Consider the following 21,178-nt stretch of genomic DNA (forward strand, 5'->3'; position numbering starts at 1 on the left):
ACATTTTGTAGATACATACTTAATACTGCTGCTTTACATAAATACTAAGCTAGTGTATTTTATTGCAAACACACGAATTGGTAAGTTAGGCACGTTTAACTTAGAAGATTTAGTCTCGATTATACATACATTTACAATATAAAATGTTTCAACCATAAGTATCTTAAAACCTCTTAAAAATAATTGCATGCCAAAAGATTGTTAACTCTTTCGTAAAGCTCATTGACCCAAAAGTTAATATTGAATATGCAAAATAAACTTCTCATTTAAAGTTCCGAACTAATTAAGACCTATTGCTGCATTATACCACTTACGGTATTCCGTAATCAAGAATTCCATTAAAATAATAGCATAAGTTTAAAAGTTTATGGCAACACATGCAAAACGTTCCACATAAATGACTTAATAAGCAGAACTTATTAATGTACAAATTATTGCAGGCGTGCACTCTGCAAAAATCATTATCATCAAGCTTTCCTTGAGCTTTCGGCAGTATGCAAAAGCCGCACGTTACTGAGTCGGCGCGAAATGACAAACTAGAGTGGGGGGCAGTAACCCTAAGCGCTTCGGACGGGGAGGTTGTGTCGCCACGCGCCGCAAACACATCGCGATCTCCGCAAACTATAAACATTCGCCGACAATGTTATGATTGAAAACCAAACAAAATGAACCATGGATTTTTGTATCGGTAAAAATTATAATGAGTGTATTTTTTCACGTGGAATAACAAACTATGCGGTGTGAAGTGCGAGGTGACGTTAATCAGTAGTGTCAAGCATGATCGCGGGTCCAATTAAAAGAGATAATCTCAGATGGAACCAGTTCAAGTGTGTAGTGCTTTTGCATCTTTTGTTCAGTTTCCCTTGCGCGACAAAAGGTAAGTGTATGAATATAAGAGTTCGTTTAAACGAAGCTCCCCGGATTTGATCGCATGATAAAAATTGACGAAAATTTTTAATGAATGATACTTTTTGAGCTTTTGAATAAAACAATACAATTTTTAGCAAATATGTTTAATTATAATACCTATTTTGTAGAATTTTGTGAATAAAAACGAAGTTTAAATGTGGTTTTAATGATTTAATAAAGCATAATAAAGAGATATAGATATAGATATAGCCTATAAAAAAAGGATTTATGTCATAACATCGATATCTTGCCTAATCATATTAAATTGCCAATCACTAAAAGTTTATTGGCACAATATATCTTTACTAACAATAAAAAAATAATTAACATGCGCATTAGTTCAAATAGCAACAAGAAAAAAAAACATGTTTCGCTAATTAATTCAACAGCTTTACTAATGTTTCAATTAATGATTTTTCTGATTGGATTGTTATTTATTTACTTTTTGTTAGCTCAAAGTCGGGCTCCGCGTATAAAGGAGCACCCAGCTGACACTATTGTGGGTAGGAGTGAGCCTGCAACTCTTCGCTGCGTGTCTGAAGGAAAGCCGAAGCCTACGATCCAGTGGTACAAGGATGGCTCACCCCTGGCTCCTACCGACCACCCACATAGAGTACTGCTTGAAGATGGGCTGCTGTTTCTTAGGTAAGTTTACATACATTTAGCCTACATAGATATATTCATAGAAAAGGAGACGGAGCTTTTTATATAATTTTACTAGTAGCCCGCCCCAGGGGCCCTGGGTGCTATGGTGAAAATCACATGAAAATCCGAGCAGTAGCTTTTGAGGTATTTGCTAATATTCAATGAAGGCCTTTGTTGTGAAAACTTTAATAACATTTACAAAAAGCTACCTATTGCTATTCCGATTTTATTGATAAGCAATTACCTCAATAGCGGAAGACCGATTTTCTCGTAAATCCTACAGTGGTTTATCAACCATCACTGCACATAAATTAAAAGAAAAATTAAGTAATTTCGTGGTAATTTCGTTTTACCACAACTTAAGGGTAGCTTCGCTCATAAGTGTACCACATTCTTTGTTACGATAACAATGTTTCCAAGTCAGCAGGAACATTGAGGTTCCATACCATATAAACCTTTCATAAAATAATATAATAAAATATTGTTAAGTAGGATATATAGGTATAATATACAAAGGATAGGAGGAGATATTCAATAAATTCCCTATCCCATGAGTCAATGTGATACACACGGATTGTTTAACTATGTATTGTGTCAGCCGTGGACGGTCAAGTGGTAAGAAGTCTGGAATTTAATGATTTATATTGTTTCAATTTAAATTATTAATATAAATAATTAAATTCCACATTTTTCATGTTGACGTATTCTTGGCAAACAACCACCAAATTTTTTTAAAAAAATGTTGCGAATATAATATATGCGCAGGCGCAGACGTTTGAATGTCAGCGTGAACTTTTGAAGTGTTAAATCTCAGGGATTTAATTATTCATGTTACGGTACCTAGTTGTTACATGATAATGTAGAAGATGATGCAACTTATTAAATATTGTTTTTGATTTTATTTGTAGTAGCAATTCTTATATTAAAAGTTATGTATTTATGTAATACTAGTTTTTCTTCGAGGCATTATTGCGATGAACTACATTTTCTTCTGTCGATTTCTATTAGGAGTTTGTGCAGCTCTTTAAATTTTCAATCGCACATTAATGTTAGGTTTCACTTACGAACCTTTAGAATCATAATAGGTCGTTACAATTGTTGGTAGTGAACAACAAAACAAAATATAATAATAAAATTAGAACAAATTATAGAAATAAACTTCAATTAATTTCAACAATAGCTGCTAATATTATATTACAAAGCTATGAAATAATATTACCATAATATACTTAATATAATGACGCTCGTATAAAAGCCGCCGGCCGTCGGGGTTACACAAACTATTCATAGTTATTAAACTATTCGTACTGAAAGCTTATTGAACTATGTTTATAGGCAATACTGTTATATTTGTCCATCGATTTTATATTAGAATATAAAGTTATATCGACCTAATAGTCCAATGAATAGAATGATTATGCCATTCATGATAAAATTGATGAAAACTATCAATGATATTATTATAATGAGCTACTTAATTAAACTAATATTTGAAAACCTGCCACAACTATCTACCCTACTACTAAAATGGAAAAGGTTAATTAAAAACTATACAAATGAATGTATAATTAACTGTAGCTAACAAATATAAATAACTATAGACCTTGCAAAACCATCATTTTGCAAAAATAATGCATATTTTAAGCAGATGTCAGAAACACGTGCCTCATTAAGACTAACGAAACTATTATTTAAAATATAATAAAAAGACATGTTATTATACAAAACAAGCTGTTTTAAGCCATTGCACTAATAAGCTACATACATAGCTATATACTTGAATGTACATGGTCCTCAGCACATGATTTTGTTTCTTTATTTCGCGTGTTCCCTCATAAAAACAGCCAGCCTAATTTAGCCCGAGTTTTTAGGGTTCCGTAGCCAAAATGGCAAAAACGGAACCCTTATAGTTTCGTCATGTCCGTCTGTCCGTCTGTCCGTCTGTCCGTCTGTCACAGCCGATTTACTCGGAAACTATAAGTACTACAGTGATGAAATTTGATGGGAATATGTGTTGTATGAACCGCTACAAAAATATGACACTAAATAGTAAAAAAAAGAATTGGGGGTGGGGCCCCCCATACATGTAACTGAGGGATGAAATTTTTTTTTTCGATGTACATACCCGTGTGGGGTATCAATGGAAAGGTCTTTTAAAATGATATAAAGTTTTCTAAAAAACATTTTTCTTAAAGTGAACGGTTTTTGAGATATCAGCTCTCAAAGTCGTAAAAAGTATGTCCCCCCCCCTCTATTTTTATAACTACGGGGTATAAAATTCTAAAAAAAATAGAGGTGATGCATGCTAATTAACTCTTTCAACGATTTTTGGTTTGATCAAAGTATCTCTTATAGTTTTTGAGATAGGTTGATTTAACTGTAATTTACGGAACCCTTCGTGCACGAGTCCGACTCGCACTTGGCCGGTTTTATTGTTGTGTTAATTAGAAGGCAGAAAGACTAAAGTACATGGTGTTTTATTATACCTGTCTTGACACGGCACAAAAAAGCGAAAAGAACTAAAGCGCGCATGGAAATATACCTGTATATTACTTACGTACCTATTTTATTTTTTGTCTGGTAATTTTTACAACCGATTAGTCACGGAATTTAGCTATTCGTGCAATCATTAACATATGAACGTCGTGCCGTATGTCTATGTCTGCCTTATCTATTCATATCATTGTTATGTTTCCGACTCACTTAGTGCAGTGTACTTTTTTTTTTTTTTTTTTGTAACAGCCTTTTTATCGTCCCACTGCTGGGCACAGGCCTCCTCTCACACAGAGAAGGTTTGAGCAATAATAATAGCAGTGTACTAAATTAGTCAAAATCGATTCAGTCTAGACACTATGGGGGATCGTTCATGCATAACTTGTACATGTACAATGCTAGACAAGCAAATTAGCAAGCCAAGCAAGTCAAATTGAACCGAAACTGACATTAGCTTCAAAATCGATAACGAACCATTCGAAAGAGGACTGTATTAAAAATTCGAAATAGGAACATTTTCAAATATTCAAAAAAGGAAAGTTTTCAAATAAAAACTCCTTTGTCACGAAGTCTATAATTTAACGCTACGCCACTTGTGTTCTATCGAACCACCTGAACACTGACCGATATTGACTTGATCGTTAAATTGTAGGGTTATGCGAGGAAAGAAAGAAAATGACGAGGGTGTGTACTGGTGCGTCGCACGCAATTCAGTCGGGGAAGCGGTCAGTAAGAACGCCACGCTCACCATTGCTGGTAAGTACTGATTCATTGCGTGTAAGTACCTGTAATTGCATGTAAGTACAGCTCTTGCACGTGAGGTTCGAACAATCCTTAGAAATGCAAACGAAGGAGTAGGTACTGTTGCCCGTAAACTTAATTTGAAAATTGATACTGGAAATTGCACAATTGAGGCTTGCGTATGAATATTGCGGTAATAATGTGGGGCTTAGATACAAGTGACTTTAATACGGATCATTATACTAACTTAAATGAAAGAAACCCTAAGAAGCAAATTGTTACAATTTTAATTAGACCTAGAAGTTTGACAGAAATATTCTTAGTAGATATTCTAACGTGAGTTTAAAAGTCATTAGCATTTGTCAGGCTCGGTAACAATCCTCAGAAATTATACAGAGTTCCAAACTGAATATTGAGCACAGATGCTCTTCTATCCTAAACCTCTAAATGGTTGCAAACTTAAACTTCATTATTAAAGCAATACCTTCCAAATTAAGTGAAACTTGAATCTTGGCTAGAAACCTCTTTCCATTCTCATTTATTGATTTTAATTTGGGATTCAAACCTCACGATACAATTCAATTAATAAAACATGCTGTAGGTATGTCTAAAAATAAACTGAAATAATACCCTTTTCATTCAATGAAATCGATCTCAGCAAATATATTTACCTGATTCCAATGTTTGCAAATGTAACTAGACACGGTTATGCCGCTGTGCGGTAAACCACTAAAAGGTCGGGTGAAATCTTTATTTGCTTACCGATCTTCGCTGTGGTCTTTATGAAGTAATTCTATACTTTGTACGTATTTCTGGAACTAATAACGAATACATAAATGTTAATGAAAGACCTTTAAGAAAATAATGTTTTTAGACCTTTAAGAAAATAGAAGGATATCTAATAATAGAATAAAGGAATAGAGGTTGATAACAAAAGAAATACACCAGTTAATTCAGATAGTACTGTTGTTGCACAAAAAGTTTTTATTCTAGTTCTTCGAGACGACTTCAGAGTTGAGCCTCGTGATGTGAAAGTAGCCAGTGGTGAACCAGCCACGCTAGAATGTTCCGCTCCGAAAGGCGTTCCCGATCCGGGCGTACACTGGACGAAGGACGGACAAACTTTAGATGTAGAAGTTAACGGGAGGTAATTAATTCAGAACTTCAAAACTTTGTCCACTATTTTGGACGCACACTGTACACTTCACATAAATACTGCCTTGTTTAAACAGTCAATATTTTAATGCTGAAAGTAACCAAACAATATAATTCATTTTGCATGTGAATGTTTATTGGCTTAACGATCCGCCTGAGGCATCTGTTTCATTTTGAATTAAGGGCACAATGACTCATTATTCTTGAAAATATATTGCTCTGGTTATGTTCGTGTTTATTAAGTTTATAAACAAATAACAGCCTTAATTTATGTCAGATCTCCAAATTGTCGTTTTGTTTCAGAATTATGATAGTAAACGGTGGTGATCTCAGAATATTAGAAAGTCTTCCAGGAGATAGTGGTGTATATAGATGTTCAGCATCAAATGTAGCTGGGGAAAGACAATCCCGTCCTGCGACATTGCTCGTATTACGCAGACCACATTTTCTTGTGAAACCTAATAACATAACGGCATTGATAGGCCAGAACGTTGAATTTCATTGTCAGGTAGTAAAGTGGAAAATTATTTTGCTTATTCATTGAACCTGAAAATAACCGCTTTGCCGTTAAAGGCTTTATTCGAATGACTTTATAAAGACTCGTTTAATTTCCATTTCAATGTTTTGCTCAGAGTGCTTTTTTAATTAAACTTCGCTCTTAGAGCAAAGCAGCTTTAGTTATTTTTTTCTGAGTCAAGTTTTTGTGTTTCAATTATTAAGTTTAATTTTAGGCATCGCCAGAATCAGATGTGTCGGTGACGTGGTCTCGCGACAATGGTTCATTATCGCCATACGCGATCATTCGTCGAGGATCTCTGAGAATAGATCGAGTTGTTGCCACCGATGCCGGGACTTACACATGTAGGGCTGAGAGCCAAGCGGGAAGCAGTGCGGTGGCAGCTACACTTACTGTTCATTGTAAGTTCTAAACAACTATGGTTCCAGAACTTTCGCCTTATTCGCAAGGGTCGTTGAAATGATAATGTAATTTTGTTTTAGCACTACCTCATTTCACTCGAGTGCCTTCTGACCAGACTGCGTGGGAAGGTGAGGCAATATCCTTTCAGTGCGAAGCTGAGGGTACTCCGCCGCCCGTTGTTTTTTGGACTATGGAGGGATCACAGGTAAGAACATTATCGTTTAACTAACACTATAATCAACATGTAGGTAATATTTTTGTTGTGTTGCCTTAACTTTTGCATCTTCTTCATAGGAACTGGTGTTTCCAAAATCGACCCACGGTACCGGATCTTTGTACCTAGATAGGGTAACAACACAACACGCTGGTAGATTAACATGCGTTGCTGTAAGTGCCGCTGGAAGTGCTATGCATACCGCCACATTACAGGTAGGAACATCGTTTTCTATGAATTTAATTTATATTATTGCATAAAGGGAACATGTTTAAGAATTTATTTCTCCTCCCAGGTACTAAGAAGAGAAGCCAATTCATTTAATGGAGACCTAGAATCTTCGTCTCCATACCCTGAGTTGTCGAAGCACCAAAATCATCAGCCGATGACTCAGTACGAGTTGGTTCAAGCTCGCCGATATTTACAGCAAGATGTTTTAGCCCTGAGAAGAGTTGAAGGAATGTCTGCTACTACGGTTAAAATAGTTTGGGATGTTTTAACAGACTATAATGAGTACTTAGAAGGAGTAAAAATATGGTTCAACGGTACCTCCCTAAACCGACAATACGTTTTAGAAGACGACTACCAGCATTCCAATTTATCTTTTAAGGAAACTTTAGCTGACTTTACGAAGTATGAAAATTTTTCTATGACCACAGTTCACAATAGTGGATCATCTAGTCATATTTTAACTGGCCTATTGCCTCATGCTCAATATGATGTATTTTTAATGCCGTTCTATAAATTACTATTGGGCAAACCTTCAAATATGAAGTCGGGATTTACTGAAGAAGACGGTAAGCAAATTTACATTTCTAAAGCTCACTGTTGCATGTAATTAAGGCATCACGTGCATATAGCTACAGAGTTCTATGAATGTATTGTAGTTCCAACGGAGCCACCACAAAGCGTCACAGCGGGAGTGATAAATGCGACGTCAGCGTGGATTCGGTGGGATCCACCGCCCCCGCATACATGGAACGGCGAACTTTCCGGTTATTTGGTCAGTACAAAATAGGAATATAATTTATTTTATATTGACATTTATTTAGTTGATTGTTATTTATATTTAGTTTTTGTTTTAGATTGAGGTTCGTGTGGGTGGTAGTACTGGCGGTCGCGTGGTCGGTCAGATGTCATTGGGAGCTCGAACACGGGCTGCTGCGGCGAGTTCCCTGCGGGCTGGCGGGCGGTACAGCGCACGCGCCGCCGCTGTCACACGGCGCGGACACGGCCCCTTCAGCGCGCCCGCGCACATACACATGCTGCCCACGCAGTCACAGAGACACTACGTACAGTAAGTTCCCTTTTATAATCTTCTTAGATTTCAATACTTTCAGAGAACTTGACATAATGAGTCATATTTTCTACTGAAATGGCTTTCAAACTACAGTCCAATATTATAGCTGACTATACGGAAACGTTCAACCGCCAGGAACTGTCTTACTCGGCGCGCTGTACTCAACGGTATGAAAATAAACATTTCGTTTCAGAACTGAACCATCGACGGACAAGGCGATAGTGTCAATGTTCCAAGAAACTTGGCTGCTAGCATTATGTCTAACTTTGTTAGTGTTAGTGCTAGTCGGCACTGGAGTCATTGTTTACATAAGGCGAAAGCAGACAAAGCAAAGAAAAAGCCAAAACACAACTGGTAAGATGACTCATAGTAGAAACTATTCTTGTATAGACGCTTTATCTTGCAAGTACTATAGAAAAATATCTTCCAGGTACAGCTATTGTTAATGCTCAACATTGTCTCTTGGGGAAAGAGGCTGTTTGGTTAAGAGAAAGGCCAGTGTTTGAAGGCTCTAATGAACCTAGGATAGAGATTTTAAATTGCCACCAAAGTCTTTTACATGGTAAGTCAAATTGCATTTCCGAGTACATAACAATGTACGTAAGTTTGTGTTAAATAAAATGTATCGTTCTTTAAGGTGGGCATTCAATAGGCACGATGGCTATGGAAGCCGAGTACAGTCTTCCACAACACACGAATGTCATGAATCCAATACCGGAAGAATCTCAACTTAGGAGGCTCCAACCAGAGCCGTACGCGTCCAGTGCTATTTACACTGAGTTAAATTATCAGGTTTGTAGTTTTTCTTGGTTTCATTTCTTCCTTCATTTTCTTCTTTCTTGTTTATCCAACTTTCGCAGACTTTTTGCTTTCCTATTATATGTTTTTGTTTTGACTCTCAGTCTAAGCTCTTTATTAGTGAATTCAAATTATAGGACCACACGGACGCAGAAGACTCATGTATGAAATGTGCTGTAAGCCCAGGCTCTTACGACAACAGCATGGTCAGGTCCTATGGGGAGAGCAATCAATACTCAAATGAGGAATGTTCCACATGCTGTAGAAGTAGCAGTTCCACTCTCACTAAAGACTACAGTGAAATGACAAAATGTGGGAATGATGACGAAATGCAAGACATGTCAATTGAAGACTGCCCGTCTTGCAAAACAAATCACTCGAGGTCTTCAAGCCATCACGATGGCCACAAAGATTGGGCTATGGCCGAAGTAGAATACGATTATCCACAATGGCATTGGTTGGGAAGAGAGAACACATTTAGGCAAACCAACCAAGAAATGAGGTACGCCAGTGAGGGGCGAAGCGATCAAGATTGTAGAATGAATTTATGTGATATTCTGCCTCCGCCGCCTTATGAGAGGTAGGTATACTTTTTATATTCACTGAAGAAGAAAAAATGTATGATCGCGTTTTGACAATATCTCATTATTTTCAGGGAATCGCCATATCGAGAAATGAACGCATTCACAAATCACTCAGGGACGTCAGGTTGTTCAGGTCATACTTATAGAAGTTAATTGAATTTATTGTAAATTAAATTAATATCACTAGGATGTAATACAAGCAATATTACTTGATAGTGAACTGTACAAATGTATAAAGGTCTTTGCATATTATGATCGTTAAGGTAAAGTGATGAGTGGATACCTGTTATACCGTCGCGTAATCAGATAAAGATATCTAGAGAGCTATAAAATATATCTGGCTAATTGTCCCAGTGCTAATATCAAATCATAACATCAAAACCACAAAACAAATCAAGAATTGACTGGAAAACCTTTGAATAATATTGATCAATTTAACGACTGAGTCGTTTTGTTAAGCATTAAAGTTTATTCAAACGATTTGGTTCTGCATAATGCATCGGCTCCTGTTTTATGACATGATTGGAATTCATGTTTCGTTAGTCAACAATTACTTACTGGTGTGGTGAAGTGGGTGTTGTTACGCGACGGTGTGATAGACGGCTTAAGAAGAATGTATGTAGTTCTTGTGGACGTGTTTACAAATAGACTGCTATGTAACGTAATGTAGGCATTAGGTTTTCATCTTTCTCTAGTGACTGTGATATAGTATAATTTCGTATTCAAACTTACGTTTTTTGTAAATATTTTGAAATATTTGATATCCTTATACAATTTTATCATTGACGTATTTATTGAGTGTAGTGATTTAGGATTTCGAATGAGAACCAAATTTTTTAATAATGACATATTTTAAACAATCACAGTTGTGTATCATTTTGTACTGAGACAGAATTCCTACACTGTATCGGATAATTTGTACTACGTAATACCAGCTTAATTAAAACTGGAAGATTTTTTTTACATGTTTGTTTTACTTATATCTCCCCAAGACAATTTATTGGACATCGACTCGTAGTAAATTTCTAATCATAGTATCATAGACAGAATGTCTAAGATAACATATAATATCTAATAATTGTTTCAAGATAAGGGTGAGCCACCAAAATGATTCAATTAAATAGTAATTAATTTCTTATCTTCATATAAATGAATTGCTTCTTGATTGAAAAGCAGTACCATCATTACGTAATTGTGAAGATCATAATAATTTGGATTAAAATTACAACATCTTTTTTATTATTTCGCAACAGTTTTGAAAATACTGGTAACACCCAGGGATGTAGACACACAATTAAAAAATTCTTTACAGTGTAATAAACTTGCGAATTGCTTGTAAATCGTGTAAATGAATTGTAAAGTCCACACTCAAAGAACCGGCACCTACAAAGATTTAGTACAGCAATAAAAGTTTTAATTAATTGGTACCTTTTGAAGTTGCTCCCGTTTAAAGCGGTTTATTTCTTTAAGTAATCTGTAGGTCAGAAGTTAGAAGATTCAGTAGGAATGCAAGGACTTCTATAAATATCTCGTACTCTAGGTAGAAAACACCTACATGATCGATATCAATTTATGGTAATTCTGAATGATGATGGAGAAATAATTTCTCTTTATATTTTTGAAGTCTTTAAGGTTTGACCGCTGTGTATGTATGTATGTATACATATGTTCTACACGCATTTATGACCGCTTAACATAATTCTATCTTTTCAACTTTCAAGCTTTTCAGGGATGCAGATCTTAGTACAAAATCATCTTAGAACAAAAAGTTGAATGAATGAACGATTTAAGTAGCCCTAAAATACCTCATAATCCATCTGCTAATTAAAAAAACAATAGAAAATCAATTATATCTCGCGTCTATCTGCACTCCAACGTACAATGGACTAAGCTTACCCTATACCTACTACGCTTATATCAATCATATAACAAGCAAAAATTTAATTAAAATACTCCGATAATGACGGCCATAAAACTATTTAAAACTTCATAGTTAAAAACTCGGTGCCGCACTAATTAAGTCGAGGAACATAGTTACCCCAGTTCAAACGATAAGGGTTGTGATTGCAGTGACTATGCAGCTTCGACCCTCGATAACAGTACTTTTCAAATTAAATAAATTATTATTTTTTATCGCTAATAACGTACAAATTAATATTGTGGGGATATGCAATTAGGCAATTTTGAATAGAGTATTTGTTATATCAAAAAGTAAATTAATTTAATCTTAGATTATATATTTTGTATGTCTTATTATCTATTGAGTAAATATCTAAAGGTAAGTTCGGAAAACTTGAGAAGCTTTCTAGAGATTTCATAAAAGGTGTTTGACATTATGCTACTTAGCCAATTTTATGGTTTGTTAATAATGTAGTCAAAGTCATAATGTTTACTATTATTATTTGTAAACATTGTGTTAAGGTGCAGCTGCATCACTACATGCAAAAGGTCGCCGTAAAACAAATATAGCAGTGACATGTTAAAAAAGACAACAGCACGCGAGAAACTGCCAGCTGCCTTCGAACGGAATAAAGAAACGTAAGCATTTCTTAACAATCTCATGAAGATAGACCCTACCCGAACCTTCAAATATCATTACAGCCATATGAAAAGTGGCTACACAATTACACGAGTAATCAGCTTCAGTCGTAAATAACTAAGCGAATACCCCATCGCAGGCTGTGTCCAAACGGAGGGCGTTGCCATGACAACAGGTTTCATACTCACCCTGGAGTGCACCCTTGTTATTAATACCCGTAATAATTAAACTTGATTGCATTTCACACCAGGTGTTGGATGACTCGCAAACTAATAACTGTTTGAATAGCACCCAGGTATAATTTGCTTTCAAAGATTAAGATATTTGAGAGGAACAATCAAATTATTTTGATTGCTCTTTTCACATAACCAGAATTCAATAAGTTTGAATCAAATGTTTATTGATGAGAGCGATTGCGTTTATTAGGAAAAATTGGGTTAAAATGACTCTTTTACGTGAAGGCATAAAAACCTATGAATAATTTAGCAGTCGTCATTTCAGGGAACCATATAACGCAAATGTGAGGTCGTATAATCATTTCCATAACATTGTGAAATTCAATGAGGAAATGAATTTCACGTATTCACTTGACGTCGACACCAAAAATGATATTCAAAATTTTCGCATTCACTTTACGTCAAAATCTGAATTCAGTTCATACAAAACGGAACGTGACTTCTCTAAATCATATCTCGAATGCGTCTCCAAAAATTTTATTTTCTTTATTAATCAGCACTCCCCTATGGAGCAATTTCGAGAGTGAAGGGCTCTCCGTCGTATCCCGGAGTCAAGAGTCAGGGTGACAGAGAAAAATTGAGAGGGACCCGCGTGGTGGTGGAGTGACAAGGAAAAAACAAATGAATGTCGGCGTTCGACGTAGGTAAATGACATGGAGGAAGACAAGCATGATTAGTATCGTTACTTATGCATGAACGACTGTGGAAGTGTGAAGGCGTGGTTTTCATAAGATTAAGGAAAAAAATGGTGACCTTTGTTATGTAAAAATGTACAGACGACACCGACTTGCAATTATATCAATCTATTTCTTTAAATATCCCCATAGAAGAAATAAAAAAAAAATGCAAAAAAATATTTACCGCTAATCTATTGAGAATTACCTTCGCCATCAAAGTTTAATCTATCTGAAAGACCCGACCAGACATCCTCCTCCCACATAGATTCCCACAAACCTTTTAAACCTGTATTTATCACATGCAAAACAGCAAAAAGCGCTGGAACTGCACATAAACTGGACACTGAACCCAAGCAACTAAAAGCCAGACATAGATATTTCAGTGCTATCAAGTATAATACAGCAAGAATTAATTGACTTAGATAAAAGGTTGTCTGACAACGTTAAATATTTTACCCAGGGATGTAATAATTCGGGGCAAAGAGTATGATGTGAATGGAGTGCTAACATTTATTTTGTCCTGCGTTGGAATATACTGATTCTGATTTATTTGCTGGAAAGGTGCAGTAATTTAAGGAAATACCATTTTTATGTAGAGTACCTACATTCATGTTATTCTTTTTCCTAGTGCCATAACTAGTACACGCGTTTGGTAGGATAACTGGTAAATGATTAAGGGTCGGTTCATATCTGACGGAAAATGCGTCGAGCGTATCGTAGATGTATGATCGACGCACTAACGCATCATCGGTTATGTGTGAATGATTGAATGTTTTACTGTATATTTGTCAGTTCTGGCGTTACGCGACCGATAATACGCGACGCATATTCCGTTAGATATGAACCGACCCTAAAGCTTCGCTATAGTCTCGATGTATGAAGCAGTCCTTTACAATGGTTCTTGCTAGTACGTTGGTTATTTCTCCATGTATTCATGCATCAGTGGACACAACACAGTTGTCTGCTGTAATTTAGTTAATATTTTCCTTGTGAGAGATCTCGAACATTATTGGAAATTTGATTTGATGGGACGTTGAATTTACATAATAATCATATTTGTGTTGAGGATGTATTATTTAATGGCGTAGTTAGATATTGTTTGAGAGTATTCAGATTTCGATAAATTGCTTGGAATTGTTATGAAATCGTTAAAGATTCTATTCATTTATGAGATTTATGCTTCCGTGAAGTTTTAAATAGGTACTTTGATATTTATCATTTGATATTAAATCAGGATGGGTTGTTAAAAATGTCTCGGTGACAATCTCTACTGCTTATGAAAGAAAACGCGTTGTAATACATTTTTTTATACAGTGTTCTATATTTAAACGTGCGATTCGATAGATTGGCAGCTAACGGCCGATAAAATATCGGGCATTACACCATTACAATTACGCGTGGGTTCGCTCAGTTTTCATCCTGTTGCTAAAGATAATGTTAAACAGGTTCCTTGAACAGCCATTCGTTAAATCCGTATCCGTATTCAATCGTGCTCGAATTAGCTTTCATTGGTTTTCTATGCTAAAGTCTTTACTACACTTAAGGCGCTGAATGCCCAAAAAAGCTTGTCTCGAAAAATTTTTTGGCCAAATCTTTTTGCAGTTTTTGATGGCGAAAAAAATATATATTAATCTTGAACGTGTTTCTGAGAACCCTGTAAATTCAAAAGTTAAAATGATCTTCCAACAAAAATGTATGTATTACCTATGTACTTACCAACGTACATTGATAAAGTTTCTAACATTAACGAGTCCATATGTAAATACAGAACTTGGTTATTTTTTATTTCTGACAATTCAACTCATTTTAAATTATACGTATGTTACGAACATCCCGTCATCAGGCTTTTCTTTCAAACGTATTTTGTTTTGGGTGCTGTCCGCCTATTAATATCCTGAACGTCATTCCAAACGCCTGCAATGGTTAGTAGGTTATAATTGAATCCTGGTTATTACTTCACACCCTGAAGCTAGTTAATCCAACAACATGATTGAAGATAGCCTATATCCTATTAACGTCAGCTTCTGTAAGCAACATTAATTATAGTTACGTGTAACTCGATGGCGTATAGCTCAAAATAATAATCTGGTTAACCAAGATATAATGTTCGGTGTACGCAGAATAGGTAGGTATATTTGGGTTTATTCTGCGAAATTTTGTAACAAAGAATCTTGTTAAAACTTAGACGGTTTATTGCCAGCGGCATCTGCACTCGGTAAAACTCACGAACATCGGATAATAATTACAAAAAATGTCTGGAAAATTATGAAACAGTGAGCGGCGGCGAAGGGTGCATGAATTATCCATTACAACGAGGACTGAAGGTACCTTAGGCGCCATAATTCGTACTCGTTTCGTACGGGGTTCCGTACGATATTTATAGCGGTAGATAAGGCCTACAGATGGCGGGTCTACGGAGTTTTCCACCCCCTAATACTTGTTGAGTTACAGTCCCAATTTCCAGTTCTGCACTTCAGGTGTAGCGCCCCAAACCGTTGGTTATCGGCTCTGTAAGATATCTCACGAAGTTATGGTTTTGCCTACTAAATGGAATTTCGAAAGGAGTTTTGTCACGGAAGCAATCTTTATGCGTTTAATCTTATCCAGCTACAAATTATTGAGAAATTAGAGACTTAGTTTGCCCATAAACTTGTCGCGTAAGGGGGTAAACTCCTTAAGTTATGGCTGAAATAATGTTTGAGTTATTAAACGATTCACGTGACAATCGCTCGTAACTTTGATATCTACAATGTTTCTAGACAAGTAGGGCGTAGTATGAATGATACTGCTGACTTGAATTATTTACACTTTCCATCTCTATTTCAAACAGAATTTGAATAAATAACGATATCGATCCTAACTAATGCACCCTTAAAACAAATGATCAAACACAATTTACTATTGTCTATAAAATTTAATTTCAAACCAATTAAGGCGTTCTATTAGTCACAGCGAAAGAAATGAACAGAGAATTATGACATCGCGTATTCGTGAGGTCACGCGACGGTAGGTGCCTGTTTTTCGGTGATTTATGACACAATGAGACCCATGACTAATACCGTGCTTAATAGGCGCTTTGTCTATGTAGAAGCATTGTTATTATTTATTATAACGTGGATTTGGTGAGGGAATTGAAACATATGAGACAGAGATAGGGAAATTGTTGTTTGTTGATGGTTATTGCACCCTGTTGGACGTTTTGTCTTTTCGCAAGTGGTAGAGGTTTGGACTATTGTACAGGATTGCTTTTTTACTCTTTCCTTTTTGCATTACTTTTGAGATAAATATGAAAGACGACTTTGATTCTGTGCAAACTTTATCATAGCTTATTTTGCAAATCACATACAGCTTTATAAAGTTCTTTAAAAGTTTATACCATAGTCGAGATAATTAACTGGTTAACGGTTATTATTTAAAGAGCAAAATATCGATCGCCCCTATACAACAGTCTTCTTCACTTAAATTGCGAAAGAAGGGATGACCTAATTTCCCTCATAAATGTGGCAATTATAATTTGCATGTTTAAATAACCCTTTACGGCCAAGTTATCTTAAGCCGTCCTGGCTTAAGCCATGGCTCCTAAATCTTATGTTTAACCATAACACGGTGAAATACTGTAATTAAACTAACACAGCCATTAAAATTAATCCCGGATACAATACGGATGAAACCCAAAAGTTTTACATATTCCCGGAACTAATTTCAAGTTGAACCCATTTTATATCACAAGGGGGCTGTGAAGGACATCTGATTATAACTGTTATTAATTTAATTAATGTTCAGTTGTAAGGCTTTATAATAGGTACACATGAAATATCTGTCTGAATTCGGACCTCTCTATGATAACTTGTACTTCTGAATAAGCATCGAGAGAATGAAAGGTACCTTAATAGTATGTTTTTATTAATTATCAATTTTATTTTTATTGCGATGGCCAATGATGTTCGAACATGAAGAAAACGCTTAGAAAGATACATTACGCAAACATTAGTCAGTTGCATGAAATGCAGATTTCCTGTAGGTAAATAATATTTCTATATTTTCAAGAAAGATACGTACATATGTTTGGTATAATTTTGAACCCAGAACGAAACGGTGAAATTAAATCAATGAGTAAATGCTAAAATTTACCGAAATAATTAATTAGGGATGTGCTCCGGCTGTTTCAGCGTGTAAGTCGAGATGTTTAATTTGCGTTTCCGCTCCCGCTTGAACGCGATGACATCTTAAAATTAAGGTAGAACTTAATTAAGCGTATGAGTAATTCAAATCATTTGTACCCTTGTCCTTTTTATTGTATTCGTGATTGCTAAAAGGAAATTAGTAATCTTTTGCTATTAAGGTAATTAAATGTCCTAATTTGTCGATAGAGATCATAGTCTCCTAAGATGGTAATTAACTGTAATTTAGTGTTCTTCCCTTTTTTATCCTAGGTAGTTTCCCTAAAACTTCTAACATTTGAAAAGCTCTGCTTTAAGCTAATCGTGCACTCATTACAAAGCGTAGAACCATTTTCTTTATCTGTACTACACCGAGTTTTCTGTTTTACGCGAAGCAGCTATCTAAGTCCTCCTTAGGGAAAACTTACGTGGAAACTCTGAATACCTCTAAAGGAAAATTAGGAGCCGTTTCGAAACAAAAAACGACGATTGCTAATCGGTGTGAACTGGCATTGTTCAAGTCGATACGATCAGTTCGAAATGTAACAAATTCTCGACGCTTTAAACAGACACATAACAAAACAGCGGAATTAGCCGCCAAGAACCCCCTGACTTTATCTACCGCCATATTTTTAAGTAAATTACAAATAGGTATAGGGCGCACCGTGCCATCAGTTGCCGTGCGTGTTATCGCGGCAAGGGGATCGCGAGCCGGGCACCTTACATATAAATGCTACTGCAGGGTGCCACAGAGCAGTGATTTTAGTTGATCTACTGAAATAAATTTTTAACATTCCTCGATAGAACCATGGAAGTTCTACTGAGGGAGGTATACCATAAGGCCATGAAAACCGACTTCACGCTCATAATTTCATTCATTTTTAAAGTTTCGGTTTATGACGTATTTAAAATTTGTATGATTGAGTCACGCTTCAAATCTATCCAAACAATGGGCACGATTGGAAATAACGATTTAAACTTAAATTCAGACCGAAAATAGCGAACAATTCCAACATAATTGCAGTATTAAATGCTAAAAATATCCTAATATCCCTATCAGACACAGTCCTTAGAATCATCGATTCGTCATTGTACGATGGATAATTTACGATAATCATAGCAAAAAATGTTGAACAAGTTATTCTTGTTCCCCAATTAAAACTCAAGGTTTGGACCCTATAGTCGGCATAATTCTTTGGCAAAATAAATACAACGACTTTAATCGGTTTACAACCGGATCTGTAATTGTCGAGCTGTATTTTGTTAGACTGTGGTATGGTATGGTTTGTAGTTAAAGTCTGTACGATGAATGGTCGGAAACGAATTTTTTCGTCTAGTCTCCCCAAAGCATTTTCAGGCTTTCCAAGCTGACGGTTTTTCCTTTCCGACAATGATAACGTCGTTAGTGGGGGAATTTGAGCTCCTAAAGACGTGATAGTTTGTTGATGGCGTCAAACTTTGCCGTTTTATTTTTGGTTTGAAAGTGTTTTATAATTGTGTTCGAAGGATCGATAACAAGCTTGAGGCATTTTTTATCCTTTTTTTTTGGGCGATTTACGAATATATTTTGAAGTTCATAACACTAAGTTATTTTTGAGACTTGAGGCTTAAAACATCTTTCGATTCACTTGCATGCTTTTATAATAATTGTAAAAAACAATCCAATAAATAAAATACTTTTTGCAAACAACAAAAGAATGGGCCATTCCAGCAAAGATAATGTGAAGCACTCACGACATTAAAGGTGAAGAAAAAAACATTGTAAAAAGGCTTCGGAGACTCACTGTGTTAAATCGTTAACTGCCTTTTCCCTATTGAGAGTAAAAGAAATAAAAAAACAAATGCGACCGCTTTCCCCGATCGAGTGTTTGTTTGTCTTATTCTGTTTGCTCTGAGGCAAACCAACTGCCGTTGGCATAAAACGGATCCACCGAATGTATGCCCTCATACAACCGGGTGGTCTTTATCATTTTCAATGTAAACAGCACGCTCAAACACTATATAATATTATACTAAATTTAAAATCAACAGCGGCTACGGAGATGTTGAAGGAAGATTTCTTTTACCACTTTACAGTTAATAGCTTGATAATTTTATTCTCGACTGAACAAATATTTTTTGTATTACGTGAAGGAGAATAGTGTTCTATCAAACAGTCGTTCAAGTTTCCTAGCTTTCTTTGTTAATCGGTTTTCTCTAACACATTTTGCATGTTTTTTTTTCTTCCATAAGTACTTGTTCGATCTGTCGGTTAGGTACTTCAACTGTATGTAAGCCATGTCTTTGAAGTGGTATACAAAGCTGAGCTATCAAACGATTGCGCACACATCAGATCAAATAAATCACAAACTTAACGAGTTTCTGGCAAACATTTGTGGACGGAGCCAACATTCTGATTATTTTACAAATACTCGACGTGTAATGGTCCATGGGAGTTCTGTTTACTGTTTTACGGTACGTCAGAATAGATAGTCGATTGTTGGGCAACTACACAAGTATTTGTTTAGCGGTACGTATGCGATGCCGTGACGGTATGGTAATAGTCATCTAAAATATGCATATAAATATTTTAGTCTATAAATGTCGCGTTCGAATGTACCGTAAACTGTAGGTGGCAGTTCCCTTTTATTGTACAATACTTTATTGGACGATGACATGCAAAATGAATTGCTTTCACGGTTTAAACACTACGCAATGAATCGGAGATTATGTTCTTTAGAGGCATAATTCAAAAGCTCGTAGCTGTTTTACTTCGGCGCGATTACGGCTGTGTTTCGTGTCAGGCACAATGAAGGGGGCAGGTTGTTCCACCAGGGGTCTGTCGGGACCTCAGAGACGACGGCGCCCCGTGGCGGCCGAGAAGCGAAAACCTGCGCGTCGATATTAACCGTCGCTATTACTCGATGATGTATTGATGTATTAACTCATTAAAATACAAACCAGTTCTAGAGTTAAAGGTTAAAGACTTCATAAAAAACGTACTTACTTTCGTTCCCTGCTGTGTCAGGGAATTCAAATGAAGCGTGAACGTCTAACAACAAAGGACTTAGGCAGACTATTGTATGAAGATTTGGAGTTAGTTTGTTTTGTACTAACACGGCACACGCTAAACGATTACGCGATTATACCTGGTATTAAACTCGACAAGCAAGCGGTGCTAATAAGACGGTATCTGGTAGCACGGTTATCTTAGAAATAGTTAATTTGGATAGCAACACTGGCTTCTGTACTTAGTTTATCTTAAGCTTTTAAAGCGATACAAACTGATTATGCATATGGAATGAAGATAAGTAAATTAAGACGATTCTTGTCTTACCGTATGTATTGGTTAATCAGCTTTAGAGTAGGAGTTACTTCAATCTTTGCATTATTAATCCATTATGTGAAGAGGAATATATATGAAGTGTAAATTCATTGGCAAACTCGCAGCAATTTGTGGCTGAATAAAAAATCATTACAAACTTTTTGGCCGAGAATTCACGACAGTTCGACAGTTGGATTCAAAAAAATATGGCGCCGGTCCACCAAACTTTTATTTGCTGCCAGCCATTGTTCAGACGGCCTGGACAAAGTGGAATTTAGTCTAGAATTTTTGACCTTTTGTCTACGAAAATAGGTATTTGTTTGTAAAGCAAAATATTTATTTATAAAACGTACCTGATATTATATACATATCTTAGAAATAGTTGCCTACTCTTTCTTGTTACATTATTTATATACCATGAAGGTTCCACAGAAGTTATTCACATAATACTTGTTTTTTTGTGACTCTTCAGAACTAAGTCAAGATTTTTACGCACATGTTTAC

General features: G+C 35.9%; 1 protein-coding gene across 3 annotated transcripts; it reads left to right on the forward strand.

Moving 5' to 3' along the window:
• The first annotated feature begins 536 nt into the window (after nt 1–536).
• Nucleotides 537–10,719, forward strand: LOC110375657 (receptor-type tyrosine-protein phosphatase S). 3 transcript variants are annotated; one of them, XM_021333868.3, is made up of 16 exons: nt 537–877; nt 1,362–1,554; nt 4,700–4,803; nt 5,782–5,935; nt 6,247–6,451; nt 6,675–6,861; nt 6,943–7,067; nt 7,157–7,291; nt 7,372–7,873; nt 7,964–8,079; nt 8,162–8,373; nt 8,570–8,730; nt 8,813–8,938; nt 9,014–9,168; nt 9,312–9,754; nt 9,830–10,719. In XM_021333868.3, the coding sequence occupies exons 1-16, from the start codon at nt 778–780 to the stop codon at nt 9,909–9,911; spliced, it is 3,000 nt and encodes a 999-aa protein (XP_021189543.3). In that variant the 5' UTR covers nt 537–777; the 3' UTR covers nt 9,912–10,719. The 3 variants fall into 3 exon arrangements, with proteins under 3 accessions (XP_021189543.3, XP_021189542.3, XP_049692942.2); XM_021333867.3 differs by having other exon boundaries at nt 538–877; nt 8,807–8,938; XM_049836985.2 differs by lacking the exon at nt 9,830–10,719 and having other exon boundaries at nt 538–877; nt 8,807–8,938; nt 9,296–9,415.
• The last annotated feature ends 10,459 nt before the right edge of the window (nt 10,720–21,178 follow it).

This window comes from Helicoverpa armigera, chromosome 14 (assembly GCF_030705265.1).
Source record: "Helicoverpa armigera isolate CAAS_96S chromosome 14, ASM3070526v1, whole genome shotgun sequence".
NCBI classification, from domain to species: domain Eukaryota; kingdom Metazoa; phylum Arthropoda; class Insecta; order Lepidoptera; family Noctuidae; genus Helicoverpa; species Helicoverpa armigera.